Source organism: Zingiber officinale, chromosome 3B (assembly GCF_018446385.1).
Source record: "Zingiber officinale cultivar Zhangliang chromosome 3B, Zo_v1.1, whole genome shotgun sequence".
NCBI lineage: Eukaryota > Viridiplantae > Streptophyta > Magnoliopsida > Zingiberales > Zingiberaceae > Zingiber > Zingiber officinale.
Genome location: NC_055991.1, coordinates 108,591,685 through 108,618,689, shown reverse-complemented (window position 1 = coordinate 108,618,689; position 27,005 = coordinate 108,591,685). Strand labels below are relative to the sequence as shown.

General features: G+C 37.4%; 2 protein-coding genes across 2 annotated transcripts; both read right to left on the bottom strand.

Annotated features, from left to right (window-relative positions):
* Positions 1-5,586: 5,586 nt before the first annotated feature.
* Positions 5,587-19,918, bottom strand: LOC121967260 (vacuolar protein sorting-associated protein 2 homolog 2-like). Its single transcript, XM_042517364.1, has 11 exons — positions 19,731-19,918; positions 19,377-19,421; positions 9,088-9,122; positions 8,955-9,005; positions 8,618-8,722; positions 8,470-8,541; positions 8,275-8,346; positions 6,355-6,435; positions 6,180-6,215; positions 6,014-6,075; positions 5,587-5,925 (listed from the first exon to the last, which is right to left on the bottom strand). Exons 1-11 carry the CDS (start codon positions 19,762-19,764, stop codon positions 5,856-5,858), a joined length of 663 nt encoding a protein of 220 aa, XP_042373298.1. The 5' UTR covers positions 19,765-19,918; the 3' UTR covers positions 5,587-5,855.
* A 208-nt stretch (positions 19,919-20,126) lies between these two features.
* LOC121967259 (homeobox-leucine zipper protein HOX32-like) lies at positions 20,127-26,611 on the bottom strand. The gene is made up of 18 exons (XM_042517363.1): positions 25,743-26,611; positions 24,749-24,908; positions 24,298-24,413; positions 24,130-24,220; positions 23,948-24,043; positions 23,756-23,869; positions 23,589-23,672; positions 23,341-23,496; positions 23,185-23,259; positions 23,008-23,111; positions 22,726-22,918; positions 22,441-22,632; positions 22,273-22,353; positions 22,071-22,205; positions 21,043-21,371; positions 20,792-20,894; positions 20,533-20,682; positions 20,127-20,445 (listed from the first exon to the last, which is right to left on the bottom strand). The coding sequence occupies exons 1-18, from the start codon at positions 25,976-25,978 to the stop codon at positions 20,299-20,301; spliced, it is 2,562 nt and encodes an 853-aa protein (XP_042373297.1). The 5' UTR covers positions 25,979-26,611; the 3' UTR covers positions 20,127-20,298.
* Between the last annotated feature and the right edge of the window lie 394 nt (positions 26,612-27,005).

Below are 27,005 nucleotides of genomic sequence, written 5' to 3'. Positions count from 1 at the left end.
TTGATTGGTGGTTGCACCAAATCGAAGCTACCTCGCTCTGATACCAATTGTTGGATAGAGATCGCGCTAGAGGAGGGGTGAATAGCGCTCGTGGCTTTCACGCGTTTCATAACCAGAAATTTGACAAGTAAAGCAGCAGAAATAAAATCAAACACACAGAAAGGACCCAAGTGTTTACTTGGTTCGGAACCTTGGGTGACTCCTACTCCAAGGCCTGCGATCGTTGATCACTTTCGGTGGACAACAACTATATAGTGCAAAAGTGTACAAGAGTATTACAATTTAACAGTATTGAAAACTTATACCGACAACAAGAAATCTTAAAACTGAAGCTCCGGGTCATCGGTGGCTTATCGTAGCTTGGCCGGAACGTCTCGTTAGCAGCTTATTGAAGACAGATGGCTTTTCTGATCATTAATTGAGCTGCTGGTCGAAGTGTCCTTAAATAGGCTGTTGAGGGCGCCTCCAAGCCTATCCGAGGCGCCTTCAACTTGCCAAGTCAACCGCGCGGATCAGAACAGAACTAGTCGTAACTTATCTGGTTGAAGGCGCCTCCATCACCCTTTTGAGGCGCCTCCAAGCCTGTCTGAGGCGCCTTCAGATCCGTCCGAGGCGCCTCCAGCCCTACTGTGTGCGCTGCATCTGCCTTGCACCCGAGGCGCCTCAAGCTCCATGAGGGTGCCTCGGGTATTGTTCATCCGAGGTTGATCTTGCTCCTTTGTCCCTGCAAAACATGTTAGTCCACAAACCAACTGCATATCCTGCAAAACAAAGTTAGCACACAATAAACATAATAATGTGAAAGTTTGACAGTCACGGACTGTCCAGTTCCGACTTCGGATTTCCGACCCGAAACCCTATGTCGAACCGACGCCTACTGTTCCTTCTTCCGAGGAACGCGTCCTCACCTACTCCACTCAGGAGAGCATACCTGATGTCAGTCCGGTCTTCTAGACCGACTGGACTTTCCGCCTAGGGTTACCACCCCCTAGGGTTTTTCTCTACCTAGGGTTACCTTCCCCTAGGACCTAAGGTTACTCCCCCTAGGATTTCTCCTCCACCTAGGGTTACCACCCCCTAGGACCTAAGGTTACCACCCCTTAGGATTTCTCCTCCACCTAGGGTTACCACCCCCTAGGACCTAAGGTTACTGCCCCTTAGGATTTCTCACCTGCCTGACTTTCCTGAAACCTCATTTAAGGTCATTAGATAACAATTAACCTTAACTTTGAATCCCTTTTGTCATTATCAAAATTAAGGTTCGATCGTCGGATACTTTCTGTACCAACAAGATGTTAGGATGATGAACAAAATTCAAGATGTTGATTTAGTGCATCTTATTGAGTTTTGATTTCAACAAAACACATAGCTATGCGTCCTCCAATCATTGGGAAAACTAATGTACAAGTCATGTGCATTGAGCCCAAAAAACATGGTTAGAAATTGATTTTTAAATTCATTTTAAAAATACTTTGGAAAACCTTGGTGAAGGCTATCTTTTGATAGTAATCATCATTAAAAAGTTAGACACAAACTAAAAGAAAACATTAAAGTTTTCAAGAGTTTTCAAGTTTATGACAATCTTTGAAAATAAGGTATATTTTCTTATAAACCTATTTTTTTCATGATAGTATATACCCTAAATAATGTCTACAAAAAGTTTCATGATTTTTTAAATCTTGTAAAAATTTTAGGGCATTTTTAAATTTTGGCTAAAATTTAATTTCATGAAATCAGAGCTTCAATCGATCAGTCGATTGATTGGAGTGCCCCAATCGATCAGCTGATCGATTGAGATAAGTTTCCCGTGAGCAAAAGCTCACTGAATCGATAAATCGATCGATTCATTCATGCTTGAATCGATTAGTGGATCAGTTCAAAGGCATTTTCCTTGAACAGAAGCTCACGGAATCGATCAGTGGATCGATTGAAATGACTTCAATCGATTGAGTCCCAACCTCAATGGATTGAAAAGGCTGATTTTGGCTATAGAAGTATAATTTCATCACTTTAAGCCACCTTGAGTCCTAATAACCATTCCTAACTCTTTATAATATATTTATATACATTTAAGGGTGATATTCTTGTTGATACAAGAACGGTTTGGTTAAACAAAGACTAAGTTGAAGTTGAAGTTGAGGTTGTATTCAAATATTGATACTTGAACCTCAAAAACTTTAAATTTTTTATTTTCTAAGGATTTGGAAACTCTAAGTCATTGTTGGTGCAATGGCAGAAGTTTGAAACATGTCTTTAAGGGGAGCCACTCTTTAAGGACATGAAAATTATTTTTCAAACACCATGGAATGTGGTTAACCTTCATTAGAGTAAATGCTCAAGGTTGAGCATTGAAAAATAATGGAAGAGTGGATATCTTCATTGTTGAGTTGTGAATGCTCAAGGATAAGCACTGTGAAGTGGTTTAATACTCAAGGATGAGCATTAGATACAATGAAGGGTATGAGACCTTCATTGTAGTGTTGTGAACAACATGTAAGGTTGTGACAATGTATGAGTAACTCTTCAGGGGGACAGTTTTTTATGCGTGTCAAAGGGGAAGAATGTAGGATTTAAGTTAGGCCTTCATTACCTAAAAAGGGGGAGATTACCCAGGAAAGGGAGAGAATGAAGGAAACCATCATTCATACTTTGGCATGAAGGGAAGTTGAGACTATGGAATTAGCCTAACTTAAAGGTATTGTCAAGCATCAAAAAGGGGAAGATTGTTAGTGCAATATTCCCCGGGTCAAGGTTGATCGGGTTGACTAAGCTTGAGTTGGCTTAAGATTGAGTCTTGATTTGAGTTTCGATGTTTGACAATATATAAAAATTGCAGGTGCAATTGTCTGTTTGGGGAGATTGTTGGTGCAATTCCCCACTGGTCAATGGTTGACCAGGTTGACAAGAAGAAGAGTCAAGTAGGTCAACGTTGACCGGATACTTGACTGGGAAAGTCCTAACTAGAGATTATGCAAGAACAAGTCCAATAGGGAGGTTGGCAGAAGAGGAAATCCACGTGGGTCAGTGTTGACCGGACACTTGGTGTTGGAAAGACCTGGTGAGTGAAGTCAGGTGAAAATTCTAGTGAGTGAAGCTAAGTGAAAGTCCTGGTGAGTGAAGCTAGGTAAATGGAAAGTCCTAGTGAGTGAAACTAGGCAGATGGAAAGTCCTGGTAAGTGAAGCCAGGCAGATGGAAAGTCCTAGTAAGTGAAGCTAGGCAGATGGAAAGACCTGGTGAGTGAAGCCAGACACGTGAAAATCCAAATGGGTCAAGGGTGACCGGACATCTGGTGGAAGGAAGTCCAAGTGGGTCATGGAGGACCTGACACTTGGCACGAGACGATAAGTCCAAGTAGGTCAAGGTTGACCGATCACTTGGCACTAGGAGAAAAGTCCAAGTGGGTCAAATGATTGACCGGACACTTGGTAAAGAAGTCTCAACCGGTCAAGGTTAACCAAATGCTAAGCATGAGGAGTTCCAATAGGTTATGGTTGACCAGATATTGGATTTGGGAACCCTTGAGCTTGAGTTAAGCAAGTCAAGGACGGTCAATCGATCAGTCGATCGATTGAACCAAAGCTCAATTGATTAGCCGATCGATTGGGAGAGTGATGCGATAAACAGTAGCCAAATCGATCAGCCGATCGATTTGGAGCTTGAATCGCAAGCACAGAAGCATCCCCAATCGATCAGCTGATCGATTGGGCACCACCAATCGATCGGTCGATCGATTAGAGCTAAGATTATCAAGAGGAAGCAAGCGCACAAAGGCGCGCTAAATCAATCAGTTGATCAATTCAAGCCTCCTCAATCGATTGGTCAATCAATTGGGATATGACCGTTGTACAGGTTGTAGGCTTTGGACGGCTAAGATCGTTGGGATCTGACGCGGCAATCGATTGGGAGCAAGCTCAATCAATTGGGAGCCCTAAAAGCACTAAGTATAAAGTCGTTGCACGCTTTCTTCTTCGCAAGTGTTCTCCTGATCTTTGCACAATTTCTCCGACCACTCTCCGCCGTGTCTTGGAAGCTCTTGGAGACAAGTGTTGTTGCACTTCTAGTGTTCAAGAGGCATCTACAAGCAACAAGAGAGCAAGAAGAAGGGTTTCATTTGTATTATTTGTATTTTTCTTCTTGCGTTGAGTAGTGTGCTTATGTGGGTGTTGTAAGAGATTTCTCCACCTCCGGTAATATCGAGAAGGAATGTTTTTCTTAGTAGAGAGAGCTCGTGTGTGTGGATCCTTGGATTAGTCGCCTCATCTTGAGATAGATACCAAGTAAATTTTTCGTATTAGCGTTGTAAGTGTGTTTTGTGTTTCATTCCGTTGCATATCATCATCACGAAGCAAGACAACGAGCGGAACGAGCTATTCACCCCCTAGCTACAAATTGACTCTAACAACCTCTTTATATATGATTGTGGGGTCGACCCTATGAGACTATTAGGGTAACATATTTCATTTTTTACTACTATTGTGAAAAGATTAAGGTTATGAAAGAGATAACCTATTAACTCGTTAACCCAATTAATGTTATATTTTAATTTTTATTTATTGGATAACATAATAAGTATTATAAATATATAATAAAATTAAATAAAAATCACGGGCATAATCGGAAAAAATTGATAAAGCAGATAATGGGAGGCGCGAACAAGATGATAAAAGATGATTACGTTCGCTCCTAGTATCTATGCTAATTTATCCTAATAGTAATACGGAGAAAGTAAATTATGGATAACTACTAGTCTTTAGAATAGTAAAAGACACATGAAAAAAATATTTATCTTAATTATATCAAAATTTAAATCTAGACCTCATAATGACCATCCTGAAGGGACAAATCTGCGTGAAGAAGATATTATGATAAATTGTTTAAAAAAAAAATTATTGAACATGTTCAAATTTAACTAAATTTAATAATTTTAAATAAAATCAAATGTTTTTAGAATCGGCTGACAGATTGGCTCTGCAAGACTGTAGTAATCATAAAGAACGCATCAAATGATCGGTGATTTAAGGTGGATAACCCAATAAATCAGAACGTCTGTCTCAGTACTTAATACCCGAAATGATTGTATATCGAAACCAAAAAGAAAAAAAAATTATAAAAACGGAAGGAAAAAAAAAAGAATTTTTCTGGAGAAAACGACAGGATCGAGTTCAACCAAACTTAATCAAAAGAGAACGGAGTTGCAAAGGGGAAACATATTTAACGTCAATCCAATTAAATTTTCAGGTAGAAAAATCGGGCAAAATCCGACGCAAATCGGACTTTAGAAGAACAATCTAGCAAATTAACTCCGAAAATTAAAAAGAAGAAATCACTCAGAAAACCTAGCAGACAGACTGACATCTTCCACACAAAACATGCAATGAGAAATCAAGATTGATTCCAGTAATTGATGTCTGCGACGAAGCGGCGGCGTGCGTTTACGATAGATTAAGAAATACAGTTACAAAGGATCACATTGAAAAGAACTAAAATAAATATTTAATATTGATCTTTTTGCTTTGCTATATTTTAATTTATTAAAATTGAATGGTTGAGTGACATTTATTTATTTTTTTCCAATGTCCAATAGCTGTAGTTTATTTTTTAAAATTAAAAATATTTTCAGAACCCATACAAGGTTTTTTCTACCCATCACATGATCGATACACAATAAGAGAATAATATATTACAATGTTAAATACGGGAGACGATAGAGTTGCTCATGAACACCCTTCATAGAGTTCTCTTGATAGGATTTATATCTAATAATAGATATGCCTTACAAGTAAACAATCTTCACATAACGATAGGATGATAGTTCTTGCCAAAAGCCTTATTAGAGCTATTCCAAGTTGGCGATTCAGATGCGCCGGAGAGATGCCAACCGCTTCTCTAGTTCATCAACTTCGGGTTTCTCTGGAGCGACATGCCTGTGAAGCAGTTGTCCGAGCTCAGAATGCAAGAATTTAAACTAGCAAAAATGTATGAGCATATTGATGACTAGAAAAGCTTTCATACCTCGAGGCAGTATCAACTTTCTTATTATTAACTGCAATCCGACCTTTAGGAGCCGAAGACAACTGCAAAAAGCAGTTTAGAGATAAGAATGAGTTATCTCATCATCACTTTCTAATCTAAAGAATCTGCAAGGGCAAATGTCATAGGGACAAAATAGAAGGGCTACCTGAGAAGCAACGTCAACACCAATTTCATCAAGCACCTAATGAATAAAACGAGAAATTTGAGATTAAAATAATTTCATGGCAGAAAATTTAACTGAAACTTTTTGCTAGCTGCAATAATAGATCTCACAGCTACTATAGTTCATGATGCTAACACTGTAAAATATATAAGCTTACCTGGTTTGTGAGTTCTTCTGTTTCCTCCTCTGCTTCATCTTTATCCAACGTTTCATCTATGGCCTCCGACATCATCTCAATCTTCATAATGAGAACATATTTATGTTTCTCAGTGCATATTTGTGGACAATAAACACAGATTTCATTAATCATTGGGATAGACATTGTATTTAAGTTCACCTAACTACATAGAAAGTCATTATAAATCACTAAATAGAAATGATGGGTCTTAGTTTGGTTGTTTATGGTGAATCCAATAGATAGATCTTGATGATGGAGGAAAAAGTTGTGCAACTCTCTTATCTCCAACTAGTTGAGACATACAAATATCTAGATGAGAACTTACTGCAATGAAATATTATGAATGAAAGAATCAAAGTTCTGAGTCCAAGATGACAAAATATAAAGGCCTCCCACGATTAGTCCTTGCAATATAAACAAGTAGCAACCTCTGCTGTTGTTACTAATAAAGTCTTAACAAATACAATATCTACTAAACGCTTTACTATTGACTAAGCCAGTATTCATCATAACCCTCCATCTTAACTAGGATTAAAATATTTGGTTAGAATACTCATAAACAAAACTTGGAGATCAAAATTACCCAAAATTTAACTGAAGGAGGGTCCACAGGTAACTACTGATCGTGGAAGATTAAGATACAACATACATAGAAAAATGGATTCTCTTTTAAAACCTAGTCTTTAAGTACTTAATGACAATGTAAGTAAATTGTTTAAGTACTAGATCAACTACAATTGGAACTATAATCTGCTTCAGAAAATGTGATGGGCTACACACTCCTAGAAGGATCAACACAGCAAGAATAACAAGCCGTGTGTGCAGCTATTGGGGCTATGCTAATAGATGTCATCCTGTCAAACTCTAAGCAGATAAGGATATTAAAATCTTTCAATTTACTTCTAATTCCATGAAATAGAATCTGAATAATCTCCTTCTACCTTTCAGAATTCCAACTCCAATTAATTCAATTTGTTAACTATAAAATCTATTGGCATCTTTGAACATGTAAATATCTTCTAAATTATTTCATCTATTAGAGCTGAATAAGATTATAATTTATATTAGCATTTTTTTACAAATTCTCTTCTGATTGCTCAATACATTCACCAATAGAATGTGATTGGTAGTACAAATATTACACATATATGTTTTGTTAGAATACATTACATATGACAATTACCCAACACTCAAAAAAAATTCCTATCCATTTTAAACATCCACTCTTCATCCTATTATGACATTCTCACTAAGATCTCCCTGTTGAATAATAAGCCCCCCAAAGCATGAATATCAAATGAAAAGAAATTGTGAAGGGATGCTTCTCTTATAAAATTATGTACTCTGGAGAAGATTTTGAACAAGAGAAAAGAGAAAGCATCGCAAATAATAGTATGTCAGACCTAAAAAGGCTCATTATCCTGCTATTTATGATTTGAGCAAAGCAATAGTCGAGTTTGAAGTACTATAACATCCAGGATTGATGTCTATGGAAGAAGATTTTACCAAATAATTTCTCCTTTTAGATTTTCAGTCAAAATTTGGCAAAAGAATTAGATTCACAGAACAAAATATGGTTTAGCTCAGAAAATATTACAAATAGAAATTTCCACAATAATGTACAAGGCATAAAAAATAGTTGTTTGATAAAAATTGTAAAGGGAACAGGGGTAAGCAACCATGCCTGAAAAATCATCCAAACCAATGAACTAAATCTTGAGAACTGAAAAATCAGCAGTTACGTGTGGCTATTAAAGAATGTGAGGCCTATTCAATATGATTCCATAACACAATCTTGAGAACTAAATGTTCAAAACTTTAACAAAGATCAAAACAACATCTAGTTAACAACAAGCTTCTGATGAAAAGGTGTATTAAAAGTGTAGTTGCTTGTGTTACCGTCATATCCAACTGTGTTGATTGCTTCTGAAACTCTCTCATTACTTTTACCTGCTTTGCTGGTTGCATTTGCTGAAACAGTACAACCCAACAAGTAAGAACACTGGTACTGTTTGCTATGAATACTAATGCTGTTAGCTAATGTCTCAAATAGGAATGTATTTTTGACAGGATGAACATTTATTTTAATATTACCTTGTTCATAGCTGCCATGGCCTTGCTTGCACCTTTCATTCCTGTGGAAATTGAAGTACTAGCATACATTGCCTGGAAAACAATAAAGGTTTTAGTTTTTCCATACCATCATATCATTGTGTACAATGGCTGATTGATAACTACTAACTTGGGTATGAGTGGCTATGCCTCTTATTTGGGCACGGGTTCCCTGCAGGTTAGTGATTTGCTGTCTCAGTCGAACAAGTTGGCGAGCTAAGATACGAGTGGCAGCCTGTAAAGTTATACATGTACTGCTAAGTGGTGGCATCCAATCCTCATTTTTTATGATTAATAGTCGGACAATGTTATTATGTGGCATTTGACTACAGAATATGATGAAGTGTCTTGAGATCAAAACTAATAAGAATGGCCAAATGGAGAATATTAAAGTTTAATGTGACATGAACAGTAAGAAGAAATCAATCTAAATTGCAAAGAAGCAGAAAAACACGAAAGAAACTTGCTTCATTCCCAGTTTGTGCAGTCTTCTTGATCTCTGCAACCAATTTCTTCTCCTGTAATGGACCTTTTTTTCAGAAAAAGAATTAAGGACATAAAATTTAGAGATTATTAATATGGTTGCTTGCACAAACTGACCTCCAGCTGCAATGAAGCTATCTCTCTTTCTACACCTGAAGCCAAGATAGATGGTCAGTAGTTGAAAATCTAGTCATGTCCAAAATTATAGTCATGTCCATCTGATTAAGACCTGGTAATTAGCCTCTGACACTCAGTTTCTGCGTTAGCAGAGACAAGACAATATATTGTATTCTGTTTGGCTCAAGTTATAGAATCACAAGGTGACATAGAATCAAGGATGATTGTAGTGGCATAGCCCAGATTTTCAACCGGGGCGGAATTCAATAAATTAAAAAAATTAATACAACCCAAAATGTCTAATAAGAGTCATAAATTAACTTCACATGTTTTTCCATAACACTTTCCGAGATTTCATGTTTTGAAAATGCTAAATAATAGCTTCATTATCAACTGTATCAAACACATCTCGCTCAATATATGATACCAAAAAATCATTTACTCTCTCAACAGATTACGAAGTGAGGTTTTGATTATTTTCATTGCTAAAAGCACTCTCTCAACGATTGCAGTTGCAATGAGTAATAGCAATGCTAACTTCAAAAGTAAATATACCAAAGGATACAATCGATGTTTCTTCAATTAAACCATCCTTTTAGCAAGCTCGCTAATCTGCTAATCTCCACAACCTCAGAGAATTGATTGCTACTTCGCATGTCAAAAATAAAGTTATCAAGTTGGTGCTCAAGATGCATTAGCTCCATCGGGGAGAAATCGGATGAATAAAACTAAGCAAACAGAAATAATTTTCTCTTATCATACATAAGAATAAATTTGATAGATCAAGACAAGTCATACATAACAACAACTATGTGTTCACCTCGTTAAAGTGACTGTTCAACTCTTGAAGTTGCAAATATATCACTTCATAAAATGTTTCAATGTGATAATAGTGAAGATTTGTCCTTCCTTCAATATTTCATCATGATCTCCCATGAAAAACGAACAAGTCTTCCATGTGCGGAGGCAGGGATAGATCCAGAAATTTTTTTAGGAGAGAGTGGGATGGTGGGGCAAAGAGCAAGATATCACAAATACATTTATAAAAAAATATCACATAAGAAAAATGATGAAGACTACCGATAAAGAGCATCTATAAAGAAAAACAATTCCTTTTGATTCAAACATTCGGCTACAAATTAATTGGGGTGGGGGTCTTTGGAGGATATTTTATTAAGGGGGGCAGCTATTCTTTTGATTTGGGCATTCGGTTGCAGATTAATGGAGGGGTCAAGGATATTAAGAGTCATGACATTTATGATGTTTTGATCTTTTCTTTACAAAGCTTGTGACAAATCATTCGTGACTCTCAAGACATTCTTCATTAAGTGTATCTGAAATATGAATTCATATTTTCCTATCAATTCCAACGTGCATTATAATATGAACTCCAATGTACATTCCGAACTCTTTTCAATGTCTTCTCGAGCTTCATAGCTCATCTAGTGAAGATATCACCATTGCAAACTCCCTCAATAACTTTGTCAAATTGTTTCTCACAAAGTATATCTTCCCTTGCATGACGCTCCAACAATATTGTTCAACTATTCAACCACGTCAACAAAAGTAGAAATCCTCATGTAATTGTTAGCAATAGCTACAAGTATAAGTTGCAATTGATGAGCAAAACAATAAACATAATTAAGTTTTTTAAGCTATTGATTTTTCCTCTCATATTGCTAGCTTCATCGTATCCTTACCACCCCCCCGTGAAGATATCACCATTGCAAATTCCCTCAATAACTTTGTCAAATTGTTTCTCACAAAGTATATCTTCCCTTGCATGACGCTCCAATAATATTGTTCAACTATTCAACCACGTCAACAAATATTGTTCAACTATTCAACCACGTCAACAAAAGTAGAAATCCTCATGTAATTGTTAGCAATAGCTACAAGTATAAGTTGCAATTGATGAGCAAAACAATAAACATAATTAAGTTTTTTAAGCTATTGATTTTTCCTCTCATATTGCTAGCTTCATCGTATCCTTACCACCCCCCCGTGAAGATATCACCATTGCAAATTCCCTCAATAACTTTGTCAAATTGTTTCTCACAAAGTATATCTTCCCTTGCATGACGCTCCAATAATATTGTTCAACTATTCAACCACGTCAACAAAAGTAGAAATCCTCATGTAATTGTTAGCAATAGCTACAAGTATAAGTTGCAATTGATAAGCAAAACAATGAACATAAGCCATTGATTTTTCCTCTCATATTGCTAGCTCCATCGTATCCTTACCCCCACCCCCACAAAATTAGACATAGATAACCCATGTTGGCACAATAAAGAATCAATAGCAGTCTTAAATGATAAAATAGTAGTGTCGCTTACATATACAATGCCTAAAAAATGTTCAACAATATTTCCCCTTTCATCTACAAACCCAGCTCTATTGATATCCTCATTATGGTCGATAAGAAATCTTAACAGTTTAAAAAAATTACCATGAATTTGTGGATTCATCATGACCACGAAATGGTAATCCTTGACACACAAGAAATCGTATGCAATCAATTGATACTATCAAATGAACACAATAATCAACAACTACCTAACTTGACTAATTGACCAAACAAGTTTCAATATAATGTTTTTGATTCATTAAATCATAAGTCGCCATCATATTCCTGCTATGAATGCTGCTATGATTTTCAATATTGTCCGGGGTGCCCAATTGGTTAAAGAGTGACAGATTTACTACAACGGGAAAGGGATCAATTCCCGTAAGAGCAAGTCCACAGGGAAAAAATTCCTCCCACCCCTAGCCACTCAACTATAAACTGACCCCGTGATTTATCTCCCTTCATATAACTTGGGGACAAGTTGTGAGGGGCGCCTGAGATGAGCATAATCACCTTTTGCTACAATGCTATGATTTCCGATATGTTCATGAAATTTTTATTTTTTTCTCTAATTTTTAAATCCCTCGGTAACAAAAAAAAAAATCACCACCACTTTGACTACCATGATCAACTTTGAATAAATAGCAATAGAGACAGAAGACCGCGTCTTTTGAAATGCTATAATCTCTAAGATGGATTACTGAACCATATAACTCAAAATTTTTATTTCTCCTTTGGACAAGAGCATCAAGGAAATTCATGATTTTTAAGTTGAAACAGCCCTTTTTGCAAATAGTAATGCCGAACAATCTCCTTTTCATTCCCATTATACTTGAGGATGTGCTTTCTGAGTCAAGGATCACTAGGATACTCATTCGAGTCAACATTTGGAGGTGGTGATGGATGAGGAGGTGGTGGAAGGGGAGATGTCGTGTTTGAAGTTGGTTCATCTCACATCTTAAAATATCTCAACATTGCTATTTCACCTAATTTACCATTAACATAATATTTTAGAAACGAAGAGGACCCTTGGCGCAACGGTAAAGTTGTTGCCATGTGACCAAAAGATCACGAGTTCGAATCCTAGAAACAACCTCTTGCAAAAAGCAGAGTAAGGCTGTGTACAATGGATCTTTCCCCGGGACTCCGCATGGTGGAAACTTCATGCACCGGGCTGCTTTTTATAATATTTTAGAAACATTATCACCTAATTTTTACAACAACTTAGAAACAAATAGCATACGAAATTTTCTAAAGTCTCAAACTTTGCATTTTACTTCACAACTACACATAATAATTTCAAAAAATTATATTTCACAAGTATAACGAAGAGGAGCCTTGGCGCAACGGTAAAGTTGTTCTCATGTGACCAAAAGGTCACGGGTTCGAATCCTAAAAACAGCCTCTTGCAAAAAGCAGGGTAAGGCTGGATGCAATGGATCCTTCTCCGGGACCCCGCATGGCGGGAGCTTCGTGCACCGGGCTGCCCTTTTTTATATTTCACAAGTATAATGCATCAACCCTTAATCCTTATCTCCGCTCCTATCCATTGGATTTAGTTCAAACCCGATCCGATTTTAATTTAGCACCCTCACTTCATGTTCTATGATTTAGTTCATCTATTTATTATTATATATTTTATTTTTAAAATTCAATACGTAACACTCCAAGTCACAATATTTCCTTGTAAAAATAGTGCCAATGGATAGCTTGGGTCAAGAGCTTTCCAAATATGTGTGGTCAATTTCAATTTTATGACGACGAACGATGGTGAATTGGCTGGTCAAAGTGGCAGTGAGGGTTTGACATTAATTTTTTTTTAAGGGCATATTATGCTTTATTGAGACTTTTACATTAACCTTTACGAGGTATTATAGGCTTATGGATCAACAAAAGAAGGTGAGAACCTTTCCCATTAAAACAATGAAGTTTAGTAATCAGGAACTTCAACAATTTATAAGACATGAGGATTAATTTCATTTTGCCCCAAGAGAAAAACTCGATTCTATATGAATATTCCTACAATACCGGGAAGCTTCAACTACAAGATTGTTATAATCAAAGCTTTGTCTAATTACTTCTTAACAATGGCACAAAAACTGGACAACAAGAATATTCTTGCTATGCAGTATTTTTTGGTACCCAAGCACGAGTGTATTCTGAATGGGAAGAAGTAAAAAAGCATCATCCAAGGATGCGAAGAACCTTCTTACAAAGGTTTCTACTCATTGGATGATGCATTTACTTCCGTTAGGACAAAAGTAGTCCCTAATTTCTTTATACATTACTTAAGACTGCAAAGACTTACAAGCAACTAGTTGTCGGTCTAAAAAATTGAAAATACAGCCATCAGACCACACTCATAGGCCTTCTTACTTAACTTTCGTTGAACTCCAAACAAGACAAGATTACCCAATACTATTCCAGAAGATATTTCCACATACATACGTAGCATGGTTGAAAAGTTAACTTTCTAAACCTTTTTAGACTTATGCGAGCTACTGAAAATACTTCATACAAGTCCCCTAAAAGGCATAACAATAGTCTATGAAGCAGAATTTAGTTACGAACTAAAATGTCAAAAACTCCCTAAATCTTGTACCAACTCAACAAACTTTTGGTGCCAATGCCAATTGCTTTACTCTTTCCAGAAGACAAATATTGCTTATGAAAAATATATCCTGCACAATTTTAGAGGAAATTGATCACTCCATTTACACTTATGGATTACGGATTACGGGCTTCTATATAAATTTTGAATAAGTTCTGTCAAATGCAAAGACACTGGCAATATTGGAATCTATACATTCTAGAGCTCTCCATCAGAATGACTAGATTTAAAAATTAAGGCAGCTAGACATTTAATCAGAATAGATGTCGATGAAATAAATGGTCTCCAACTAGAAATCGAAAAATATCCTTCCGATCCGGATCTTGAATGGACAACACTTAGTGAACCACCAGACCCACTGAAACATTGGCGTGCTTCAGTCCAAGATGGTGATCGGTTATGGGACCGACATGATGATCCCTCAAACTATCTCTTATCCGGAGAAAATCTACTAGCCTCGAGATATAGGTACTAGATTTTTCCCATTCAACTTCACTACCCTGTACAAAGACACTATATCATCATTACAAGAAGAAAACTGAATAGTGGATTGGCAAGAAACTTAGCCACTCAAGCCAAGAGCTACTAGCTCACCGGCTCCATCCTTAGATTCTTTTGTTGAACATAATCTTGACAATATGATGGAACCATAACAGAAACGTAAACGCTGATGTCACTACTACATAAAACGTCAGTCATGACAAAGCAATCATTACTTATCAACAACAGCTAAAAAGAAATGTTCATACTCAGTGGGCACTTTATTTCTCACTCAACTTTATTTCCCACCCAGCTTACTTTATTCTCCACTCAACCTTCTGAATGGACATCTCATCCTCCACTCAACTACTTTATGAACAAACAAAGTAAGAAAGCCCCTCTATAAATAACCTGAAGCGAAAAGCCGATAAAGAAGAAAGAAGCAAGTGTGTGTCAGTGCAAGTGTGTATGAATGTTTGTGAGCAAGAGTTATTTCTGTAATTTTCTACTATAAATCTTTCCTTCTATAATTTCCTATGGTAAGTTTCTTTCTGTATTATCTTATGTGTGTACTTTACTAAGAAGTTTGAATACATAAGTTTTATATGGCAGCGTAAGACTTTTTTAGTCAAAGCAAGGCTCTGTTGTGGTCCACCAAGCTAGATCTAGACAGTCTAGTTTCTCAAACAGTCAATTGTACTAGAAGTCATTCATTTGTGGTTCATAGGTTCTTAAGACTCAGATCAAGAAGAAAACAGAGCCTTGCTCTAACCTAGAAAAAGTCTTACGCTGCCATATAAAACTTATATATTCAAACTTTATTGTAAAGTACACACATAAGATAATATAGAAAGAAACTTATAGTATAAAATTACAGAAGGAAAGACTTACTATAGGAAATTATAGAAGGAACTCTTGCTCACAAACACTCATACACACTTGCATCGGCACACACTTGCTTCTTTCTTCTCTATCTGCTTCTTGCTTCAAGTTATTTATAGAGAGGCTTTCTTACTTTGCTTCTTCATAAAGTAGTTGAGTGAAGGATGAGGTGTTCATTCAGAATGTTGAGTAGAGAATAAAGTAAGTTCAGTGGGAAGTAAAGTTGAGTGGGGAATAAAGTAAAGTATCCATTGAGTATGAGCATTTCTTTTTAGCTGTTACTAATAAGTAATATTTGCTTTATCATGACTGACATTTTATGTAGTAGTGACGTCAACGCTTACGTTTCTATTATGGTTCCATTATATTGTCAAGATCTTGTTCAACAACAGAATCTATGGATTGAGCATGTGAGCTAGTGACTCTGGATTGAGTGAACTAACCAATTCTTGCCAATCCATTATTCCGTAATGATGATATAGTTCTTGTAATAGGTAGTGAAGTTGAATGGGAAAAATCTAGTACTCATATCTCGTAGATGTTTCTCCGACTAGGAGATAGTTTCAAGGATCATCATATCGGTCTCATAGTCAATCACAACCTTGGACTGAAGCACGCCAATGTTTTAGTTAGTCTGCTGATTCACTACGTGTTGTCTATTCAAGATCCGGATAGGAAGGATACTCTTCGATTTCTAGTTGAAGACCATTTATTTCATGGACATCTATTTGATTAAATGTCTGTCTGGTTTGATTTTTAAGTTTAGTCATTCCAGTGGAGAACTCTTGAATGTACATATAACAAAAGTTTCTTTTTCAAGGGCATGGGCTATAAATATTGCCCAATGTCTTTGGAAAGTCTTACAGAATCTAAGTCACGTATCTAAAGTTTATATAGAAGCTCGTAATCCATAAGTGTAAATGAAGTGATCAATTTTCCTCTAAAATTGTGTAGGATATATTTTTCATAATCAATATTTATCTTCCGGAAAGAGTAGAGCAATTGGCATTGGCATCCTTAGTTTGTTGAGTTGGCATAAGATTTGGAGAGTTTTTGACATTTGAGATTTAAAAGAAAATAATATCAAACCCTCACCACCACTTTAACTTGCTGATTCACTACCGTTCGTCGCTGGAAATTAAAATTAACCATATATTTGGAAAATCCTCGACCTAAGCTATCCATTAGTACCACTTTTATGAGGAAATATTGCAACTTAGAATGTTAAGTATTGAATTTTAAAAATAAAATATATAATAATAAAAAGATGAACTAAATCGTAGAACACAAAGTGATAGCGCTAAATTAAAATCAAATTGATTTCAAACTAAATCCAACGAGTAGGCACGGAGACAAGGATTACCTGTTGATTTGGAGTTGATTTGGCCAAGTTATGATCGAACCAAGTTTAAGGTTTAAACGGGTTCGATCGGTTTAAAACGAATTAGGGTATTTTTGAGGAAACTTTCTCTTTCCTTTTTTTTTCTCCCTTTTCTCTTTATGCACACAACATCCTCCGCCATGTCGTAGTCCACCGCCATTTCGCCCTTCCCTCTTTTTTATTTTTCCCTTCCTCTTCTTCCCCATCTCTTCTCCAATGGGAGTAAACCTGTAGTTTTTTCCTCTCCTCTTCTCAAGCACAAGAGTCCTCTTTTTTTCTCATTTCTCTTCTCCAGCAAGCAAGAAATGCAACATTAGCTACTGCCCTCTTCCAGCAACAAGAGTAATCCTCACATCTTCTTCCTCTTCTCGTGTTTTCTAAGATTTTGTTGGCACCGCAAGAATAGCCTTGTTTTGCCTTGCCTTACTCTCTTTGTGTCATAGTCGAGCTCACCGAAGATAGTCGAGGTTGCTAACAAAGTAGGTAAAGCTCTCCTCTTTTGCTTCTTCCTCCTTATCTTCTCTTTTCTATTTTTCTCAAAAGCAACGACCTTCCTTTTATTTTATTTTTTTTGTGAGAACAAGTTAGCTTATTATGTTCATTGTTTTGCTCATCAACTGCAACTTACAATTGTAGTTTTTGCTGAAAATCATATTAGGATTTCTACTTTTGTTGATATGGTTGCACAGTTAAACAATATTGTTAGAACGTCATGCAAGCAACTAAACATACTTAGTGAGAAACAATTTGAAAAAATTATTGAAGGAATTTGCAATGGTGAACGAAGTATGAATCAAGAGAAGACATTGAAAAGAGGTGGGAGTACACATTGAAGTTCATATTATAAAACATTGTTGAGTTTGATATGCTTGTATCCTTTGTTTATTGATGTCCTTTTAATTGTTGAAGAGGAGGAAAAGATCACAAGCAAAGGGTGCAAGCAAATAATCTATTGGAATTGATGGAAAATATGAATTCATATTTCAGATGCACTTAATGAAAAATATCTTAGGAGTCACGAATGATTTGTTGCAAGCTTTGCAAAGAAAAGATCAAGATATCATAAATGTCATGATTCTTGTAAGATCAAGCAAACATCAATTGCAAACCATGAGAGATGATGGTTGGGATTTGCTACTGAATGAAGTTTCTTTATTTTGTGTTAAATATGAGGTAGTCACCCTGCAAATGGAAGACTTGTTAGCACGGAGATCATGACGAAATATTAAAGGAAGGACAAATCTTCATTATTATCACGTTAAAACGTTTTATGAAATGATAGATTTGCAACATCAAAAGTTAATAGTCGGTTTAATAGGTGAACATGGAGTTGTTATGTATGACTTGTCTTGATCCATCAAATTCATTCTCTGATACAAAAAAATTGTTTCAGTTTGTTCAATTTTATCCATTCGATTACTCCACGATGGAGTTAATGCATCTTGAGCACCGACTTGATAACTTTATTTTAACATGCGAAGTAGTAATCAATTCTCTGAGGTTGCGCGGATTCAAGCTTACTAAGAGGATGATTCAATTGACGAAATATCGATTGTATCCTTTGGTATATTTATTTTTGAAGTTAGCATTGCTATTACCTATTGCAACTACAACTCTAGAGAAAGTGTGTTTTTAACAATGAAAAAAATCAAAACCTCACTTCATAATCAGTTAAGAGATGATATGGTAAATAATTGTTTGGTATCATATATTGAGCGAGATGTGTTTGATACAATTTATAATGAAGTTATTATTCAACATTTTCAAAGTAGAAATCTCATAAAATGTTATTGTAAAACATATGAAGTTAATATATAACTTTTATTATACATTTTGTGTTGTATTAATTTTTTTAATTTATTGAATTCGCCCCCTAATTGAAAATCCTGGCTACGCCATTGATTATTGCCATAATTGAAGATAGGTCTGTCACAATATTTTGAACACAACCAATGTTTTTGTTAACATGGAGGGAAGAAGTAGGAGAGTAAGGAAGTGATTTAAGTGAGGGGCAATAGGAGAGAAAAGAATGTATTCACTCATTTTACTTCATCATGTTTACCTCAACAGAATTGAAAAGAGGAAACTAATGTCGCATGCTTATTTGTCATCTATAAAAAAAAATTCACAAATTCCAGTTCTCTTCATTTCTGATGATTTGGACAAAAATAGAATGTAGTTAAATTCCTTTCACGTCTTAATTTTCCTTCTAAGTGAAAGGGAGAAATTGATAATTTTATTTCATTTCTTTTTCCTCTATTTCCGCCCAAATAAACACATCATTAAAAGTGATTTAATAGTGATTTAATCACTCTAATTCAGGATGATTCAGCCACAGTGGTGATTTGAAATCACCTTCTAATGATAATTACTCCTTGACCAAAAATTTGATAATTAACTTTTAGTCTCCTAATTATAAACCAAATCAATGGTCATTTGTCTGAAACCGAATCACATACTAAATACCACCCCAATTGAAAATTTATGCACAAGGTAAAAAACTGTGTCTTTGTCCTTAGTATTAAAGCGATCCTCACTACCTATCATAATAAAACCCTAAACATACCAGCAAGCGAAGTTCGTACCTCGTGTCGCAACTCCCATTTCTCTTTTGCTCGTCCTTAGAGCATCTACAAGGAAACAAAAAAAAAACAACAACAACAATTCCAAAGATTATCATCCAAATTAATCGAACAATATGGGAAAACGACAATGCACTTACTGCTTAAACCAATAAAATGGCACTAATCAAAAAGGGAAAAAACAACAACGAAGAAACAAGAAAGAAGTAAAGCCAGAATCTTTGTTTTATTTGAGAGAGTGGGAGAGTTTGTACTCATTGTACCCATAGTCGATCAGAAATCAAGGGGCAAACCTCCCAAATCCAGTGCGACGAGATAAAATGTAGATCATAGACGACGTCTTTTCTTGGTTCTTACCTTTGGCGGAAGGCTTCTTCCTGAAGATATTCATGGTTCGTCGTCGCTATGACCGGAGGAAGTCAAGCTATCCCAGATCGACGGAGATCGACAAAGAGAGAGCGAGACCAGGTTTGGGGGCAAGGAAACGGTACACTGCGTCACCACGGCTCACCTGGAATAAGCCGCAGCTAAACGGTGAAATATAACGTCGTCAACACGCAGCCCAAACTAGCCGTTGAGCAGTGGGGGCAGATTCGGTCCCGTGAAATGTAATAAAGAAATAGGGTAAAAAACGCCTTTTTTAAAAAAAATAAACATAATAAAATACCTTTTAACTTTTTTAAAAAAAGAAATAACCTTTTCAATGATTTACATAATTTGAGAACTGTTTTGATTTTGCCTAAATAACAATGATAACAAGATAAATTGGACTATAAGATTACATAACATTGTTTTCTAGATAGATCCGTAGATGTTGCAACACAAGTTCTTGCCAACTTCAGGCTTAAGCAAAATGAGATGCATGACTTTTGTTGTTTCAACCACTTTTACAAGCTCACAGATCTAGAATAACTGAAATTGGGACTTAAACAAAAGACCAGTTCACAAACATGAAAGCAAGGCAGTGGGTTGAACCCTCTTCATTCAAGACCTTCCACGCAACAGCCTGTTCGTATGACACCGGCCTCCCCATGCTCGACAGGCAGACACCGGCGGGTAGATAAGCAAAGCCCTTCAATTGGGAGACAGTCGGAACAAGTTTAGGCAAATCAGAAATACAATTACACGAATGCAACAGCTTCACTTGCTTATTACTCACCTGTTGCATGATCTTTGGGAACTCCGAGCAAAGCATCTTTCGGGCACTATCGTCTAGGATGTTTTCCAGCATAATGTCTTGCAGTGCTATCAGTGTGGTTTCCAGCAGATCAAGACCAGCTTGGTTTGAGAAGGTAAAAACAGGCGAGGCCTGCAAATGGTGTTACATTCAAGGTGATTGAAGCATCGGAAGAGCGTTTGTGGTGTCGGTTGGCAAGCAGCCATAAAACAAGACAATTCATAAAATGATAAGAACTTGCCTTTAAAGAACAGCACATGATTGCATCCGAACAGTGCCAAAGCATTTTCAACGAGTCGTTAGCTTGTGAGTCTATCTGAAGGAGTGCAGCTCCAGTTTGAGCCCTAAAACAATTGATAAAAAGAGACCACCGGTAATTCAGTCAAGTATTAAGATTGCATTTCTTTCATCTCAGTGATCAATGCAGCAAAGCATGAAAGTATTGAAGAACAACTCTCAGTTTTAACATAAGCCACGGCGGAGTAAAATTACCTGTAGCTTCGGAAAATCCATTGTGCCAGAGTGTTAGCTTCAGGAGAGCCAGGTGGAAGAATTTTGGATCCAATCTGAAAGCCTGGTGTTGGAGAAATAGCCATAGCAACTCTTTGAACTGAGGAAACCACACTTCTAACATATTGTCGAGCCATTGCTGCTACATTGTCTCGAAGGTGATTCTCAAATGTGAACTGGAAGGCTATTGTGAGGACCGATCGCAGATTGTAGGCAGTTGAAGCAGTCTCATTAGTGGACCGTGGAGCAGCACCAGAACCACCCTCTAGTGTGGATGCCAAATCGAGGGTTCGTGAAGGAGCAGAGGAATCCTAAGAGTACAGTTTACAAAGCTAGTTACAAGTCGGGTAAAGTCTTAAGTACATGAAATAAAAATGATTAGCCAACTATTTTTGATAATTAACAGAAGCGCTAAGCAAAATAAAATATTATTTTTTAAACTATTGGATCTTTTTTGTTAGAGCAAATTACTCACTACGTCATCTGAATCCAAATCACTTGTATTTGTGTACAAAAACCCATGGAATACAATCTTAATCCAAGCCGATTCGGATCTATTGTCAGATGATATTGCCCCACTGAAACAGGCAGATCAACACCACTCATCCACGCGTGTACAAACCCGCAGATCAAATCTCAGCACAAGTATCATGCCACCGTAAATATTAAAACCAACCCCCTACTTAGTGTAGTTCAGCATCGAATTGTACTGAAACACCTGGTCAGTGTCAATTGACATCATCATATACCAAAACCATGTCTATGTTGTTTGACATAGAACTTGTTTTACCTATCGAGGAACAAGTAGGAGAACAAGCAATATTGGAGATAGCATGAGACATCCAAGAATGGAAAAAGTCCTACTCGCATTAACAATCATGAGATATCATTTGTCTTTCACATCCAATTAATCATAAAAATATTAAAACAATATCTACACCAGCAGAAGATGTAATCAAAAGTATCAATTATGAAGTTCTTCAAGATATAGTTAACATCATGATACTAACTGATTTAGGTTCCAGTGGTATAACACGAAAGCCTGAGGGCAGCAAAGGAACATCATCTGTAAAAGATTCATCGATGGGCGCAAAGACAAGCTGAGCACAGGCACCGATAGCATTCTCCTCAATTCCACTGCAAAGCTGCAATAGAAAGGATAGAAGAAATCAGCAAACAATTCTAGTGTAAGACAGCTCGTACAATACAAACCTGTAACAAGGTCATATCCCTGGAGGATAAATTGACGTCTTGATTGAAACAATGACCCTCGATCTTGACCACCTCCAAGGACTGCAGTCACAAACAAAAAAAAAAACATCCAAAGAAGCAATCACCAACCATAAGGATACTTTTTCCGAGCATTAGAAAAAAGATTACCTCTTCATGTTCGATAGTGTGAGCTAAAGGAAGTATTGCCTGATTGCCCAAAAGACCAGAATTGACTCTAACGGTAGGGATTGAATAGGTACAACCTCTTAGTGATGCAGCCGAATAAGCATCAACAGCACAATCAGCCCATTCTGATCTATGCTCCCTCAAAAATTGAACCAGTATTGCAGGTGGTACATTCTACGAGCAAACAAGTTTGCAAAAATTTCAAATTACTGTTGAAAGAAATAAGATGGCAGAATGAAGGAGCTTTCTGGAAATTTCAGATTAGACCTGCAGCAACATTGATGCTTTTGCACAGAGAATACCGCTGCCTATGGTCGAAAACATTGCTGAAGAATTACTATGAGACCCTATAATTCGATTCAAGGAAGAATCTACAGCAATGGTAACATCATCAACACCATCACTGCCCAGTAAAGACCAACCATCATCAGCAAAGCTATTCACTGCATCATTGAAACCTCTGTAATAATCAATACAAACCAGAATTTTTAGTTTTAAACACACAGAAGAAGTTGGAGAAGACACTGCGACAGAATAGAAATCCATGACCTGTTCAATCTCTGCATCAAAATCCTCAAAACAGAAGGTTGTTGACTCCCACACTGAACGTCAGCGCTAGCCTCAAAAGAAATTTGTCTTAGGTGGCGAAGGGCCTGCAAAAAGTGGATAAGGCACAAGTAGTGGAGAAGCTGAGTCGAGCAATTAACAACAAACAAAAAGGCTTACAGCAAGGGTCAGTTTCTGCGCTAGAAATGTTGATGATTCATACAAGGGTCTTAGAACCTCAGGTACACTGCATGCCTGGAGTATGAAAGATATAGCCAATAAAAAAAAGAAGTAAACCTCACTAAAGATATAGGGAAAAAAAGAAAGAAAACTCACATCTAAATCAATATGATCTACAATGTGAATCATCGAACCACCACCATCACAAGGTCGAATTAGAAAACCACTGGGAAGTACTTGCCCTCGTACAAAGCTTGGAGCCGATGGCCCAGCCGGACCACCAGTTGCGGGAGTCAATGACCTCTCACAGGTCTGAAATAAAGGTGTCATGCCGATGTACAATGACCCGTGTAAGCACAGAACCCAACACTCAAACTAAATGAATATCTTAGCAAAATCCATACCACGAGACTGCCGTCTTCAAGAGCTGTGGTATACCTCAGTGTCCAAAAATCCCTGGCTACTGCCAAAGTAGTAGGTGCATATGCCTGTATAAATGAGATAAAATACAACCAAAATATGTAATCATCAAACTGACCAACTTGTCAGAACAAATCAGAAAAGAGCAAACCTGCATGTATATAAGCTCAATATTTCCTCCATTACCAGTCGGAACTACACTGAGCACATCAAGGCAACGACAATCACGATACCAAGAAGGACGATCTTTAAGAATCTCTGCAACCTAAGGTCCCAAACACACATCACTATTGTTAAACGGATGCAAACCGCCTAAATGAGAATTCAGTATGCAATGACTCACCCTGGTGGGCTCTAGACTCACGAGGCCACAGGTTCGAGCTGCAACTCCAATAGAATTGTGAGAAACAGCAACAATTCCAATGGAATCCGGACCAGGCTATTATAGAGAATGAGAAGTATCATACTACTTGAACACAGAAAGTTAGGCTAAAACCAGGTGGTCAAATAGTTCTAGAAGATCACCTTCATCCCAACCATCTGAACCCAATTAACAGCAGTTCCAGTAGCTTTTGCCAGGAACTCTGCCAAGGTCTCCTCCGCAATTGCAAGAAGACTACAACAGAAATATCCCCAAACACAACAAATTGTTAGACACTAAACTCGTCTTTATGACAAATACACTATTGTTACCTGGTTGGGTTATTAGCATCTCTTTGAGGAGGCTGAGCCGTTAAGTTTTGCTGATGGTGAAACTGACCGCTTGTAATCACAGACTCACAACTGGTGTTTCTTGTTGTCACAGATGCCTGAATGTTCAGTGACAAATAGTAAGATCAATTAAAAACTTCATACAACAGAGTTTAGTGTGTGTTTTCAGAATTGAAATATGACAAATATTTCATAAAATTGCATTATTGTTCATAATGGATTGCCAAAATAACAGCAGCTGTGAGGAACTACCTATCCAAGTCGAAACAGATAGATAACATATTAAGTTCCTGTACTAGATGGAGTGAAAAGATGAAAAAATTGGTATATACGAAAACAAGTACAATAAGAAAATAATTCAAACAAGAACATTGCATTTTTTTTGTGATAGGCACTTCAGAAAGTATGATAAGCTTAGTTTAAGCATACATACATTTTGCACTTGCTGGCGCATATGGCCATTCTGATAAACAAGTTCAGACACCTGCTTTTGCAGCCGATCATTTTCTTCCATTAACAGTTTATTCATGGCACTAAGCTTGCGATTAACTGTTAGGAGCCGAAAGGATTCCTTCCTCTGCTTTTCCCGACATCTAGCAAAAGAAAAGAGTGAATACTACAAATTTGACATACAATTAATGCATTACATATTATTTATATGCTGATAAGTATCAATCCTCTACCACAGTTCAATGGTCAAAACTTTGACAGGAATTAACAACTACAGAAAAAAACTAAACTTTTGACAAGAATCTTTAGATGTCTTTCAGAATTTTTTTTTGGCAAAATACATATATACATATTAGAAACTTAACCCAAAATATAAACCGATACCAAAACTTCAGCACCTGGAACTTCAGAAACAGCAAATTTGCAACACTTAAAATATGATCAAAGAAAAATACACTAATTCACCAAACAAAGAACAAGAACTTGTCCCCAGGTCATCTTAAGAAATTCCAGATATTTATCTGCAGCAGAACTACATCCTAGAAATGCCCTCATTAAGTAACAAAATTCAATCCTCAGACTACTCTGATGGGCGAGTATGAGAAGAAAAGAACCAGAATTGCTCAGAAAGGTAATGGATAAATAAAGTAAACCTTATGCATACACCAGCACATAAAACTCCTTTCATATTTCTAAGATTTTATTGATTGCGATAGAATGGACAAAGAAAAAGTGGAGTCGAAACGTACAAACAACACTAATTCTGCTAAATTCGACATAGATGTAACAGTGTCCTAACACAAGAGCCCAGCCTAAAACTTAAAAGGAAGAACAACGAAGGAGAAACATTTCCGAGCTATTATACGAAACCTAGACTTGAAGAACCTAAATTTATCCTAATAACATGGCCAAAACTCAATACGAGGGAAAAAAAATCGACCTAAAACTACTTTTTTTCCCCCTCACTCAAAGTTTACCTTCTGTTCTGGAACCAGACTTTGATCTGCTTTGGTTCGATGTGGGAGAGGATGGGGCACTCCCGTATGAGCTGCTGCCGCCTGAGAGAACTCGGCTTGGGGCACTCGCTATAGACCCTCTCAAGCGCCTCCACTTGCTCCGGCGTGTACCTCACGTACTTTCCAGCATCCATCACCGCCTCTTCCTGATGTCCCTTCCGCGCCTCCTTTCCACTTTCCACCAACTCCATCTCCATCCGCCCTCACAGAAGGAAAAAAAAACCCTAAAAATCAAATATTTCCACAACAGAGGCGCTCACCGACTCGCAACTCACGCGACCACTCCTCTTCCTTTACCCAGGCAGAAGGGAACGCATCGTAGCGCCTCAGACCTCGCCGACAGCACAGCAGAGACAACCCCCACTCTCCGCTCTTCTCCCTACACAGGGGGCATAGCTACGGCGTCAGTGACGAACAAGAATAAGAAGAAGGGCGAAAGAAGACGATTTTCTTCTGGATGCGTGCTGGATTTCGTCGGCCAGTGGCTTTACGGTGGGAGCGGCGCGTTTAAAGTTCAAAAGCTGGGGAGTGCGGCGATGTGCTGCTGCCCCTTCTCCTTCCGTATGCTTTTTCGTTTGCAGAATAATAGCAAAGAGATTAAAAAACTACTGTTTTAGAGGAAAAGTTTTGGATTTTTTTATGGCGCTCTGCTGGTGCCGCTCGAGCTTGGCCTGCCTCACACCCGCTGGTAGCACTGCACCTGTAGCTGTGTTGGCGAGGGAGGAGTAAAGATAAAAGTGCCTCTTTTTATCGCTTCAATGCGATTGCGCGCACAGAGAGTGAAGGAGATAGGAGAGAGATTGCTTCAAACATCAAATCAAATGAGGGGAGGGGAGGGGAGGGGAGGGGAGCGTCGTATCGATGTGGTGGTGGTGTCAGTGGTAAAGAGAGATTGTATTGGTATGCAGGAGTAGGTGGCATGGATTGCATGATGCAATGGATGTTTGTGATGGGCAAAGCAGACGGTGTTGCCTACATGACCTGCGCAGCGCTGCTGAGCCCAGGTGCTCTCTGTCCTTGTCTTCTTCTGCGCCCTCTCTCTCACGCTCCACTCCATTTCAGTAGTCTCATTTCATTACTTCAACAAATCTAACAAAGTTCACCCTTTTTTCTAAATTTATTATTATATGCAATAATTTACTTCATCCAACAATCATCCAAACCTCAATGATAATAATACGTTGTTGCCCTGCTAATCATTCAATGGTTAGACATTCTAATGAA

Excerpts from the sequence above, each read along its gene's own strand:
- LOC121967260 (XM_042517364.1), bottom strand. The coding sequence starts at position 19,764 with ATGAATATCTTCAGGAAGAAGCCTTCCGCCAAAG. Across the intron at positions 19,422-19,730 it reads GAAGAAGCCTTCCGCCAAAG|ATGCTCTAAGGACGAGCAAA; the intron begins GTAAGAACCAAG and ends GTTTCCTTGTAG. Across the intron at positions 6,436-8,274 it reads CAACACAGTTGGATATGACG|ATTGAGATGATGTCGGAGGC; the intron begins GTAACACAAGCA and ends CTCATTATGAAG.
- LOC121967259 (XM_042517363.1), bottom strand. The coding sequence starts at position 25,978 with ATGGAGATGGAGTTGGTGGAAAGTGGAAAGGAGGCGCGGAAGGGACAT. Across the intron at positions 24,414-24,748 it reads TGCGCCAGCAAGTGCAAAAT|GCATCTGTGACAACAAGAAA; the intron begins GTATGTATGCTT and ends CTGAACATTCAG. Across the intron at positions 22,633-22,725 it reads AAGCATCAATGTTGCTGCAG|AATGTACCACCTGCAATACT; the intron begins GTCTAATCTGAA and ends GTTTGCTCGTAG.